Here is a 14,670-nt window from a genome sequence, read left to right as displayed (position 1 = left end):
TTCCTGTAACCCTTAAGCAGTGTCTCTAAAGTAATTTTTAAGGTCATTCTCCTTTAAATATTTTCATCAATTTCTTCTATAAGGCAAATACAAACTCAAATGCTTAAGGATGTCAGGAAGCTGAGGCAACTTATGCACAAATACCTGAACAAAATAAACATCTGACATTGCCAAATCAAATGTGGCTTCTTGGCCTAGGTCATGAACTTTTTAGACTATAAACTCTCCAAAGCAGGGATGTCAGCCAGGGAGGTACATACATTCTTGTTCAGTGCCCACACATAAATACATAGAATGATACATACAGTAGGTAGGAACAGCACCACTGCAAACACAAGTTAAGAGAGACCAGAGTTTAAAAGAACGTTCTCACCACTCTAAATAAAACCACTCTGCTCTGGTCTAAAGCACATGAGCAAGACTGTCTTGTAAGGCTCAGGCTGCAGCTACACAACTGCAAATGTTCCATGACCAGCCACAGGACTGTAAAGTACTGGGCTGTTTCTGTCATGGAAGAACTCTGTCCTGGTATTGTGTTAATCACTGAGTGCATGTGCTGTGTTAGATACAAATAGAACACAAAAAAGGATTTGCAAAAATATGACTGTCTATATGCTTTATCATTCAGCCTATATAATGTAAAACATATTTACCAGTCTGTAACCAAGGTTTTTCTATGCAACATCAAAATCTCTACAACAGTGCTTTTTACCATAGGAAAAAAAAAATCTGATACATCTTTATAATCAGGCACACAAAACATTGAAAACATTTTCCTCACTTAATTGTAAACTATAGGATAAATTTCATGGAAATTTGTAATAGAAAAGGGGGGAGAAAAAATCAAAGTATTTATTTTTCAGGAATACTGAACATTTTTTGTATTTGTAATAAGTGGTTTTTTAACATTCAAATTTTTTCACAAAAATTGATTTATTTATTTTGCGAATGTTCAGAATAATATACCGGTATATTTAGAGAAATCCACTTACAGGAAATCAGTTATTCCTTGAGATTTTCAGTTCTGATTTCAATTCTTATATATCTTTATTTCTTGTTAATCTTACCAAGCAAAGCTCTTATCAAAGTTACAATTCCGGAATTAGGTTTATTTATTCAGTTGAACCAAATACACTTGAACACCAACAGAAAACCATTCCTTCAGTGATTTCACTGAGTTAGGAAGTTGAACAAAGGCACAGGAGGCAGATAGGTACTGCAGGTGGGAAGCTGACAGGAATGTGTGTTTCTGGGAGCCACAAGGAAGGCACACAGGGACAGCTTGTCATGGTGCGCTATTCGATCGGCTCAACTTCTGGGTGTGTGAGACTCAAAAAACTCTCAAGTCTTTCCCTCTCTGCTTTTCCCAAGCATTCCTCTGCTGCTTTCCACAAACTGGAAAATAGTTCTATCTTTATTTATTGTTTAATCATAGGTCAACACTGAGTGAGTTAAGACACATTCTACAGCATATCCTCTCAGCACATGCCACTTTATCAGTGAGCAGAGGCTGCCCATTTCAGCAGGCAATACTCTCTTAAACAAAGAGCAATGACTAGATTTCTGTGATCTCTGTATGCAATACTTCAGTCTTGAAAATACACCATGAGTGCATGTTGTGCTCTAGCTGTAGGTGCTGAGTTCCAGATTTTGGAAAACTGCCAGAATGACAATCACTGAGAGAAAAATCTGATCAATTAACTTACAGAGCACCTACTAGAGGCTATGACAGTAGGACAACTCCCAATCCTAACAGAATACTGTCTGAAAAGCAGCTGTCAATTGTTTTTAGAAACTTAACAGCCTTACACATGCCGAATGGAAAAAAATTACATGTTTGAACCACAAAGTTTCTGTGGCAATAAATGGTCATTAAATTAACTTTGTGGTGGCAAAACCATAATAACTACCAAGATTACACAATGAAATCAAAGTAAATTGAAGACGAAACAGCATAAAATTCTCTTCTTTATAAAACAGAAAGACAAAATAGTACAAGTGTTTACCTGGTAATCAGGCTTTGTAAAGTAATCCAAATTAGAAATGTGATCCAGAAAGACATTGAATTCTTGAGGAAGATGTTTCAACATAAGTCTGTGTTCATACCTTTCTTTAATGGAGCCCACTTGCTCCTAGAAGTAACACAAAAAACATTACCACACCCTCATTCGCTGTTACAACATACTCTCATTGTCTGTTACAGCCATTCAATACACTACTAGCCAGAGAGACAGGTCACTACACTACACTGAATGGTACTGAGAAAGGCCATTCTACACCAGATAGCAAGATAAGACACTCTGTCATTGGCCTCAATACACTGGGAAAATAATGTAAAAACTTCAAATTCAATATGAAAAGCCATTTCATTTTCTACTGTGTTTGTGTTGTTTGTGTTTGAATGCTGACTGTGAGAGCATGTCACTAAGCACTCCAACCCTTCCTAATAGTATGTTTTAAAGATTTAGATGTCCTGCTGCATCATGTGAAGTTCAGTCACTTTTTGGTGTACATTCAGTCATGTAAGATGTGTAAACCAAACCCAAAAAGGAGATGTTACCTATACACCACACTGTCATCTCCATAACCATACATAAACCACACCAGAGAGTAAGCTGGTTTCAGTATAATTTCAAAAGAAGATGGAAGAAGTAATAACAGGCCGATTAGATATTGTTTCTTTGCATACTGCACCTACGACATATGACTAAAGACACTACTGCATATTGCCTAAACCACTTTTGTTCACCCGCAAATAAGAAATGCCTATTTCACAAATAATCAAAACAGATTAGAAATTTTAAGCATTTGATAGGTGAAATAAGGTACTCAAGTGAAAACAGGAATAATGAAGTAAGTGGTAAATATACACTTAACTTCTGCCCTTTACTACTTTCTGCCTAGAACAGTTAGTAAAATCTGATCGCTTTTTATACCATGATACTAGCCACAAGAACTAACACTAGAAAACAGTAGAAAACATAATGTTGAAAGTAATGAGCCAATGATTCTAAGTAGAATCTTTATCACAGCATTTCCCTGGAATCCAGAAGGAAATCTCCCTCATGCTCTTTGGTTTCACCCCTAGGTTTACCTTATCTTTTATTTTTCTCCAAGGCAGTTGCCCAACCACAAATTCCACCAACATGTAGAAGAGAGACCAGAGGTCATCATGCCGACCCATTTCCTGTAAAAGGAAATATTATTCTAAAGCATATTACAAATACCTAAACAAATGGGGAGATAAGTTCTTTACTGCTCAAGACTTAAATTATTATATAAAATTTAATATAACCTATGCTGCAAAAAAAGTTAATTAAATCCTGTGGCTATTTTAAGGAGAAACATACAAGTAAATTTCCACAGAAGACAGAGGGAAATAAAAGTTGAAGCGTGTTAAAGTAACATTGCAAATCTCTGTTTATTCGGATTTCTTTAGTGTATGACATTATGACAACATATTGGACATTACGGACCTCACAAAACTCAGCAGCTTCACTTTTTTAACTTGCAATAAAATTGAACACCAAAGATAAGTATTAAAATCACTATTATTTGTACAAGAACACTTTTATCCTCAACTACTGTAAATTACATTATTCTTTCACAAAATTTATAACTATTAATTTCTACATAACAAATGCACAGATAAGAATACAAAAAAGGAAATGAATAGTAACTGCATTACTGACTGCTTTCTGCTACTTGAGATGGGTATGATACAGATGATGATACTCACTCTGTTTCTATGAGCATTGATTGATGCGTATCGTACCGTTCCTCGAAAACCAGCAACAGCTCGTGGCTGTCAAGGAATAGAAAAGATTCTCATTGTCAGAAACAAACCCCCTGACTACTTAACTTGGCGTCTACAAAGTGAGTACAGAGCCACAACATACCTCATTAGAGACTTTTATTTCAGTTTACTGTGCTTCTACAAGTTCTCAGTGGAAATCTAAGTGGGCAATATTTGGCTGACCAATAAATAGCAAAGGCTGCACTAGAGACACCAATTTAAAATATTTCTTTCTTTCCCAGTTTCTGAAAACCAGCATTTCTTCCCTGATGGGTATTTTATGATCATAAGTCAACTGATGATTTATAATCAGAGAATACATTTTCCCATCTTTCTTTTCTTCAGATAAAAATATTATAGAAAGAATTATGTCATTGATGACAGTCATAATTACTAGATATTTAATTTTTTTTTTAAATATCAAACTGCGATATTATTACTTTGTCTAAGAGAAATATCCAATCCATGCTACCCCCTTAATTAATCATTCTATATAGACAAAACTGCCAGGACTGCTAAATTCACTGTCTTTTATGCAGTCTTACCTTCCAAATCAATAATTCATTTTGTTTCCTCTAAGAATGAACATAAGATGCTTGAATTATCTACCTCACCTCTGACTTGTACTTAGGGAGGTATTGGTGATCTGTCTGCTCGCCCAAGACTCATGACAATTCTTAAGATTTAAAAAAAATTTCCGCAATACATCGAAAAGTCTGCCTTGATATACACACAAAGATAACCACAACACATAATTATTGCCTTATTAAGATAAAACACTTCCATCTCTCTGTACCTGTATATATATATGTGTATAATTTTTTCTTATCTACCAATAGATGCTATACAGAGCTATCATTTAAATAAATCAGGAGCTGCCATTACCATCAATAAATCTACCAATTGAATCCAGCAGGATTATGCAGCAACGACTTTAAAAAAAGGATTCAACAGCCCATATAATCAATGGCTGCTAGAGTAGTACAGTGAGAACTGAACCAGTGTTAGTTAAGGCAGAGAGTATCTTCTAGGATGTTCTTAACATGAAGAGGTTCAGATGATATTCCATAAATCTTAGGTTTTTCATGTCATCATACAGCTTAAGAGGTGCTCGGAACATATTTCATGTTCAGGCAGGACAGACTCAACTGTCTGTCTGCCTATCTTTAATTTTATAAGTATATCATATTCCACACTGAACATTACCCTGAAATGAAACATAACGCTGTAGTTGCAGAAATTTCACAGTACCATGCAACTAGAAAAAGAATAGCTCAAAATACTTTGGAACTGGTAAATTTCAGGAGAAGCAATTTTTCAGAAAAAGCACTTAAATCTCCTTAGTAGTTCTGCAGGTTGGTAAACCATCCAACTAAGAATAATATAGCACCACTGCCAAGACAACCAGAATACAGATGAATTTCAAAAAATATGTAGTTTAATGAACAGTACTTTTTCAGGAGGGCACTGAGAGCTTAACTTTAAAACAGTTGAAAATACAAATTACATAAATCTCAAGAGCATATAGCTTCAGAAGATGAAACCAAATGTTTGCTGTCTTTTGCCTCTGGCATGAATGTTAAAAAGGAAGGACTATATTCAGTTTTACTAAGTTAAATATTTCTGTTCTTCTGAGAATAATGGAAAACATGAAACGTAGGATGAAATGCCACTTTCATTTCTAGCATCACCACTTCAATTTCTACTTGATAACTAGGACAGAAATGCTTCAGTTGCTGGACAAAGTAAGAGAAAAAGACTAAGAAATGTCATAGGAAAACTAAATTATCCCATTCAGTCTACAAAAACTAAAAATCTGACCTATTCCACTTCTGTCCAGGGGAACAAATGTCCATATGAGGAATTTCATTGTGTACCAATTCAAATGCTTTTGAATGTTAAAGTCACAGCCATCCTTACTTGCCCTAACATCATTTCAATTATCTGAGAATCACCTGGATGGGAAGGAAAAAGAAAAAAATAAAGGGGGAAAAAAAAAAAAAGAGGAATGAATATTGTTTCTATCTATGAGCTTATCACAAAGTGAATTCTGAATTCTTTATTCCAGCAAGGACATCTAAAGCCTTTTACTGTCTCTTGCCTTAAAGTATAGTTTCTATAATCTGAATTAAAAGCATATGTAACGCTGTTATATTTTAAGATACAATAAAATACCTTTTAGTAATGCAGCTGGTCACTATTCAATAATGGTATTACAATGCCACACAACAATAATAAAATAATTCTACCCTGTCTCTCTTAACATGAGTGATGCTCTGTAGGTCAAATCAAGTTTGCCCAATTCAGAATAGAACTTACAGACTTCTGAGCATTTGCATAACTTCTAAAACTGTTTCAGAACTGTTCATGCATCTCACAGCATCTCATGTAGCAAAAGAGAAATACTACAGGAAATAATAGCAACTTCATTAGTGATTCACTGCATATAAAAATCAAATAAAAATCCTCCTCTGCTATTACTGATCATCTTAATTTGTTTCTGGAGACCTCCAAAACACACTTTGCAAATCTTCTACAAAACTGTACCTTGTTTTGTTAAGTTTACATTAAGAAGTTTTTCTAATATAATTAGCTCAGGCAGTTATCTGGAAGTCAATATTATCTCTGTTTTGATTACTGTCACCAAATCCTTCAAGTTTAAGTTAAAAAAAATATTTTGAAGATACATGCAGATGACTTCAGCAGATCCAGTGACTGCAATGAATCTTTCTATTTATAAAGGTACTTTTTTAATGTAACATCAGTCTTCTTTGGGGGTGCCCCTGCCCTGGAAACACGTGACAATGTCTCAGATAAACTACATGCAGGAAATTAGCAGTTCCTAGCAAAGTGAACTATTTCCACTAAGCACACACCTTTCAGATTCCTGGGAGACATTATGCGTACAAACCTGTCTACGAATGTTGCTTTTGTGGAGTGGCTGTGGAGAAGGCAAATCACTCTCCTTAGCTCAGTTCAGTGTCTCCAGATAAATGCTCTGGGTTTATTGCTCTGGGCAACATTGCAGAGCAAAAAGTTAACTTATTACTGCAGTCATGGAAACTAGAAAATCAACATGAAAAAACAAATCAATACTGGTTCTTTACATTATATCTGACACACACGCTATGGTGCTCCTTATCAATCAGGCAACAACTGAGTATCCTTAAGTGTCTAGGTTTTGCACTAGGAAGTCAGCAGTGCTGCCTCGGGACTAGAGTTCAAAAGCCATAGGGGATGGCCACCTATATTACCCCTCTTTTCCTTTGCTAAAAGTAGAATTCTCCTTTCTTATCTTTTCCCATGAGAAAGTCAATTTCCTAGTTCTAATCCCACCAGAAATACATTTCCATGATTGGAATTATACACAGTTCCAATCCTTTAAAACCTTTTTTTCATAGCTTCAACAGTTCACATTGCTATCCTCTTCTGTTTGAAGATACAGGGTTTGCAGTCTAATGTAATGCCTAGCATATGTGCTAGCACCAGTTTACAATCAATGAAAATTTCAGGGATCGCCTGGGTAAGGAAAGATCAAGCAGTTGAAATACAATTGCCATTACAATATATCTAGATCTCATGGATTTTCACTGCATATACAGCTCTTCAAACCCACACTTTCAGCTTTATCTTAAAATCCACATCAGACACTAATAACTGAGTACTTGCACTTAGAACTCTTTATCAACCCATCTCCTACTAGCTGTCAGTATGACACATTACTTGGACTCAGATCTACAAACGTGATTTCCAGAAACTGACTGCAGCTGTCTGATCCTATGCTACCTAGCAGAAGCTGAGTAACAAGGTAAATTAAAACTAACAATACAATTAAATTTTGCTATTGTGAGTTCTAACAGACATGGTGAAAAATGAAAATTTATCACCTACTGCATGTGCTATAAAGAGCAACACCATCTCTAAGACAGCAGTATTTGATACACAAAACAACTCCTGAGCTACTCAGTTTTCAATCTGGAGTAGTCAGCCAATGTGACACACTAGCTAAAGACTACAGTCATTCCAAAACTGATTTATGAACAGACAAAACGTCTGGTGGGCTGAAGAGGGTAACAACCTACTACTGTCTGTCACAAACCTGAACTTACTGCAGTGAAAAATGACACAGGGTAAGCCTGTCATGTGTATGTTTGCTTTGCCCCGTGCAATCTTTCTTCTTCCTCTTATTCCAGGAGCTGAAGCAGAGATTACTTTAAGAGGAACACTGTCTATATGAACCAGCTATGCTCTGGCAAGAGAATTTCCCCACAGAACAGAATATTGTTTTATTTATCACTGTAAGGTAAAATTTTACAGTTGTTCTGCACTTAGAAGACTAGAGAACTGAGACCTTAGTTTTTTTGTGTTTTAGACATTTTTATGTTTTGTACGTATCTTATTTAGTATTTATAATGATAATACCATATATTCAAGAGTTGCATAAATCCAGAAGCAGACTATTTCAGTAGCAGGCTTATTTCAACTATGGATGGAAAGCAAAAAGTCTCAAGCAAGCTAATGTACATAAATGTACCTTCTTTCCAATTCTCTTCCCTATCCCACAGGGGCAGGAGGAGGGTGGGGGAAATGAGCAAAAGGCTCTGTGGTACTTGGTTGCCAGCTGAGGTTAAACCACAGCAATAAAATAACACATTTTCCTACTTTTAAACTACTCAAAATATTTTTTCATAACTCAGCAGGGAATTTAGCCCATAGCTCAGAAAGAACTGGAAACCAAAGTTTCCGGTTTGATTTTCATTTGCTTCTATTTTCACCAGGAAACAAATTTTACTAGACCAAACCATCTGTCTTTCCACCACAATAGCTTTTAATTTCAAACAAATAGGACAGCTCTCACAGATTTTTCAGTTCCTGCAAGTTTAATGAAAATTGGTGATTAAAACAGAACCCAAATTAGTACACTGACACAGAGACAGATAGTTAAAATTCAATTAAAATGGCTCACATCCATCTTAAGAGACACCAACCAGTTGGTCAACCAGCATTAATTTTAGATGGCATGTAAATACATGCAAAGTCCCAAAAGTGCAACCAGGTAATGATCAGAAAGGTAGGGTGCAATATGAAGCTGAAAATACTAAGAAATTTGGAGGGCATAAGGGAAACAGTACACAAAACAATAGAAAAACTGTAAGTTTCACCATTCATAGACTAATTTGTTTCAAAAAATAAGATCAAATCTCACTAGAAAAATTATTTCTTCTTTTTTTTTTTAAGGCTGTTACAGCTCATTCCCTGAGCATCTATAAGTTCCACAGAAAATAAAGGAACTGCTGAATCAAAATATAGAACAGCCACAGAGCACACTTCAGAATGTCTAATTTAAATTTCTAAGTTAAATTGTTTAATGATTGTTTGAATATGATACCAGTGTTCTGCACGCAACAGGAAAGGAGAAAAAAAAAACAATATACCCTTACAAAGTATTCTATCATCATCATTTTTCATGTCTCAACTATTTATCAAGCTGCTTCTTCAGGCAGGATATCATGTATTTGGTTTTATTTTTCACCCAAAACCTCCAAACTCCAGGTCATAAAGAACCTTTCTCTCAAATATAACCACACGCGATTTTCTTAATTTTTTTATTTAATTATTTAATTGCAGGATTATTCCATTGAGATGTTACAAAACAATGTCACACTGCATGAAATTCATATATCCATTCTACTTTTGTCACAAAGTCAACTGATAACGCTCTTTTTTTCATCTTTTGCATTAACTCACCACCTGCCTTTTTTACCTTGTACTGTCACACATGAGACACCAGCTGTCTGTCTCTGTAACACTGATTTCCTTCACTACTTCTTTGTCAGTAATACAACCAAACTTGGAAGGATCATGTTCAGTGGATGCTGAAAATGCTACATAAATACACTATAAGCTTGTGCCTCAAATAATCTCCCTCCATGTCCTTGAAGGAGGTTATAGTAGACAATAATTAATGTTGTAACAATAGGTGTAGCACTGCTGTATCATTACAGCTGCACACATCTGTCACTGGCAGGTGTATCACAGCTATGCATTACTGAGGAAACTTTTGAAACTTAACAATCTAATAGTTATTTTAATCTCTCTATTAAAAATAATGTCTCACCAAACCAACGCCTATCTCCTCCCTACAAAATCATTACTAATTCAGAAATGGAACCTCAAATGACTGCCATAATTCTTTCAGCTCAGGCACCCTGCTTATAAACCAATTAAACAAAAGGCTCTTGACTAAGTCCCTCCAGCAAATAACCATTTTCATGTAGGACACTTTGACATAAAAATCTAAGCCTTCTACAATTTCTCCTGGTATTAAAGGAAGAAAAAATTAGGCTCCAGTCTTTGTTAACTTAGAGGACATGAGGGAGAAAATTAAGGAGTACATACAGCCTATTTAAGAATGATTTTATATGTTTACAGCTTGCATTGAATGACTGTGATATTATACAATAATTTCTCTTCTAAGAACCAAAAGTTATAAAGAAAATATAATGCTGTAATAATTCATCTTAGACTCTTCAACAGAATTCCATTTACTGCAACAAGATTTTTTTTCTTAAGTAGTTCATTTTTTAAAAAGCTATTAACTATCAAATGCTTAGAATTTCGAAGGAAATCTTGCAAACCTCAGCTACTTCCAAAAGTATATGCAGTGTAGTCTAACTGATGCAGATTTAGTTAAGAAAAGCTGAAAATATGGTTTAAAAATATTTGTTCCTTAGAAAACTTCTTTTTCTACAGTAGCAAAATGTACAAAATTTAATTTAATAGACATGGAAAGGCAGAAGTGGACTATCACAGGAAGAGAGAGTCAGATTAGAAAAAAATACTCCAGTTCTCTCTTCCCAGACTAGTTTTGAATCATTTATTTTTAAAATGTAATATTTATTTTTATTATTTATTTATTAATAAAAATATTTATTTTTGAAACAAAGAAAATACAGAAGATAGTTTTCAACTCTGTTTTCAGGAGCTTACTGCATTCTATTTGGCAGCTGAATTATATGACATATATGTCTATTGCTTTTTTATTTTACAGTTATTTGTGTCATAATAGCAGAACTGATTTTGCTAATTGTAAAACACACAGTCAATGTGACAACATTGTTCAGATAAATTCAAAGATGTACACACTAAAATTTAAAAATATTTGTGTGCTTATGATTTCTTGTTCATTCTATGCCTTTCTGCTGATTTATAGAGAGTTCAGTACAAGTCTGTTACTTATTTTTAATGCTTTACAGTCCCAGCTGTAGCATCTTCACATGAAAGTGCTGAAGAGAAGCAGAGAGAGGCAGCTGTTAAGAAGGCTGGTCTCAAAATACATGGTTAAGATACCTGTCCTATGTCTGCAGAAAGCTGGTAACAATGAAAAATTGGACATAGTTTAGCTTTGTTAGGAACAAATTATTTACTCACAAGGTGGTGAGGCACTGGAACAGGCTGTCCAGAGAGGCTGCAGATGCCCCATCACCGGAAGCGTTCAAGCCCAGGTTGGATATGGCCTTGAGCAACCTGGTCTAGGTAAGGGAGTGGGAGCTAGGCAATCTTTAAGATCCCTTCCAACCCAAACCATTGTACAATTCTATGTGTTCAGTGCTTCTTCTCATTACTTTCTGTCTTTGTTGGACAAAGAATGAAGAAACTAATTTTAAAAAAAAGAATTATTTTAGGATTGCCCAGTTACAGACGCCTGATCCTGGGAACTGCTAATGCCACATTTTGGCACATACAAGTCTCTGCTTTGTAAGCATTGGTGCAGAGGTGTCCAATACACTGTGCATAACTTCCATGCAATTGCTGAGGAGGAAAAGTGACTTTTTATCACTTCCTTGCTCCAAACCATTATGTTGCAAGCTAATGGTGTATTCACTTTAAGTGACAACTTATAAAAAGTCTGCCCTGAAGTATACCAATGTGGAAAAGCCTCAGAGGACTATTACACAGAAACTTATTAACATATATTTTTCTTCCTCCATCACATAACCATAGAATCCATTTAGGTTGGAAAAGAACTCTGAGGAAAATGAAAAATATTTCAAGAGGGAAAATAAATACTATAGTCCTTGTTTAGGTGCACACATGGAATCCTCAGCTAATCACATCCCTCTGTAATGTACTGTTCAGATTGAGAGAGGACATTACTGAGAAGAGATAGCATAAGGTAAATGCCAGCAACAAAATGCTTCTCAACAGGATGAAAGAGCGACTGAACAGTACATTTACCAAAATGACATGGACCATTACCCTGCAGCACAGGGCTTTCAACAGCTTTAGTCAGGTATGGAAGAGAGATCTGCTTATGTTAATGTATTTTAGCCAACTATTTATTACATGCATGATACAGTGCCCTAAAAATTCAAACAGCTCCCTGGAACTCCCTTGTACTATTTATTTTCCATTAAATCCATTTAATACTGTACTCATAAACATGTCCTAGTTGTCCTTGGACTTCGCTTTAATCTGTGTCACTCAAAACAGAGGTGTGTCAAGGAACTGCTGAAAAAACAATATATCTTACTGCTCTTCAACTAAAACCAAAACCAGATCCTTGCACAATTTTCTGGAGTTGACTGAAGTGCTGCCAATCATTTAAACTTAATGGGTGGTCTCATTTTAATCCAGATTTTATTCTGAATGCAATGTTCAGTAACTATTCTTGAACAACTTTCAGTATACAGACTCTTATTTGTAATACATTCACACAGTCAAGGGATTACTCAGTAGTTACCAGCACAAATTCTAAATCACCAGGGGCACTGGGGCAAACAAAAAAAAACTGCACCAGTTTTAGTCAGTACTATCCATGGACCACTTCTGAGTCTTATTTCTTAAAGTTGTATTAATGTTCGCTATTATAGCATTTACTTGAAAAGAAGATTGAGAAACACATATAAGCAATCCATCTTTAAGCAGTCCATGAGATCAAACAGCCTTCAAAGAAGACAAAAGACTTGCAGTGACCATTTGGTTTACAAGAGTGTAGCTTCACCATTGCTCCTTTAGTTATTAAAACAATCCCACTCCTTTTCCCCATCATAAAAAGCATTTAATGGCTATAGTTTCCACTATTTCAGTACCATAAAAACAATGTTCTCTTCCAAATACAGAAATTAACAATCTGCAAATCTTCCGCCAAGACGACAGGAGGTAAGACAGAACAACGTGGAAGTATTCTCTAGACTTCCTCAGCAATCTAGATAATCCAGACCATTAACAGAAAGAAACACCAGGCAATTCAAATGCATAACCATTACCAAATTTTCACAAGAACCAAATGAAAATATGAGCATTCAAGAAATTTATACCTTCTGTCCCTGTATGTAACTGAAGTACAATAGATTTCCAAAGCTTTCAAAATGGATATAATACTCTGCTTTGTTATCTACCAACACACTTTTGTGAAGCATTCTATGCAGGATTGTTTTGGCTTGTTTATTTGTTTGTTTGGAGGGGGTTGATGTTTCATCCTTTTATTGGTTATTATTTATTTTGGTTTGGTGTTTGGGGTTTTTTTTAAGAACTCAGCTTCATAAACTACATTTTTAGGACTCCACCTGTACCCTAAAGTGAAACTTGAAGATAAAACCTCATTTGCTGGAAAATCCTCAGAACCTGAGGGCACTGAAGAAAGGCAAGCAGCACTTAGCTGATTTGTACAGAAACACCTGAATAGAATAATATGTGCATTGTTTCATGTGAACCAATTTGTAACTGCTTCCCTAGACAATAAAAAATCTAGACATTTGCATTCACAATTGCTTTCACTGCATTTTTCTAAGGGTCAGACTTTACAGCAGCTGGTGTTATCTTCTGCTTTAGCAGAAGTCAAAGACAATTTTTGTTACTGACAGGTCACCAATAAAGAGCACGAGTAATGCCTCAGAAAATTTTGGTGGATACTCTGTTGCCTTTGGATTTGAATACTTTTGTTAATATTCAGAGTAAGTAAATACTGTAAAATACTTTAAACCTCCTTTATGTTAAAAGAACAAAATTTTGATTTTTTTTTTTTTTTACTTGTTTTCAAATAAATACAGGAAAATTTAGACACTCAAAATTAAGGTCATGCTAAAAAGACCTATAATGGTGAGAACTGTGACGAAGCTCTTCATTTTGTTTAAATAACCACCGAAGAATGACCTAAAATCTAATCACTGGGAAGAGCAGGAGAAAGGTGGGGAGATGGGGGAATGCAGTCATAGGGTAGCTCTCCCCTTGACCTAAAAAGCCTTATTTATGAAAAATACAACAATTCCACAAACCAAACAGTCTCCTCTGAATACATTTCAACCCACTAGTCAGGATACTCTCAATAAAGTAATCCCATATTCCAAACTAAGTACCATATTGGGCAAAAAGGAATTTTCTCCTTCAGTTATCTTTGCTGAGTCCAAATCATCAGATTCAGGGGACTGGCTGTTAATCTGAACAATTCTTTAGGCTGCCAGTCAATGAGACCTGTATACTGAGTAGAAAAACACTGATGTTTTAGATAAAAAGGTTTTATCTAAATGCCACCTTCTTATAGATAGTTTTTTAATTCTGTTACTCCCTAGCTTTGTCACCTCAGCTTGCATACATGTTATCCTCTTTGTAAAACAAATATAATTCAGTTATTTATAATTTCCAATCCACATAAATAAAAGACCACAAAACTCAGGCCTGTGATAATATATGGTGGTTGAATTTATGGATTTTTAAAGAATTATGACCTAAAATTCTTTTTTAAAGGTTAATCTTCTTAACAGCACAGACTAGTGTCTTTTTTTTTTTTTCTGCTTTCTTTGTGTTAAATTTAATAGTACCTCAAAAAACAGTTGTGGTTAAGGGGTTAAGGTTCACTTTAAAACAGGAGTGAT

At 35.2% G+C, this 14,670-nt stretch overlaps 1 protein-coding gene across 5 annotated transcripts in view; it reads right to left on the bottom strand.

The window, feature by feature from the left end:
• Positions 1-14,670, bottom strand: part of TTBK2 (tau tubulin kinase 2) — an 85,319-nt gene that overhangs the window by 31,602 nt on the left and 39,047 nt on the right. For all 5 annotated transcript variants that reach the window (XR_007204141.1, XR_007204142.1, XM_048306263.1 and 2 more), the window contains exons 7-9: positions 3,740-3,805; positions 3,095-3,187; positions 2,007-2,132 (exon numbers count right to left, since the gene is read on the bottom strand). Coding sequence is in view for 3 of the 5 variants with exons in the window: in XM_048306263.1 (XP_048162220.1) it covers positions 2,007-2,132; positions 3,095-3,187; positions 3,740-3,805 (285 nt within the window). In the remaining 2 variants the exon portion in view is untranslated. The remainder of the gene's footprint in view (positions 1-2,006; positions 2,133-3,094; positions 3,188-3,739; positions 3,806-14,670) is intronic.

This window comes from Corvus hawaiiensis, chromosome 6, assembly GCF_020740725.1.
Source record: "Corvus hawaiiensis isolate bCorHaw1 chromosome 6, bCorHaw1.pri.cur, whole genome shotgun sequence".
Taxonomy (NCBI): Eukaryota; Metazoa; Chordata; class Aves; order Passeriformes; family Corvidae; genus Corvus; species Corvus hawaiiensis.
This window is presented reverse-complemented; position numbering and strand designations above follow the sequence as displayed.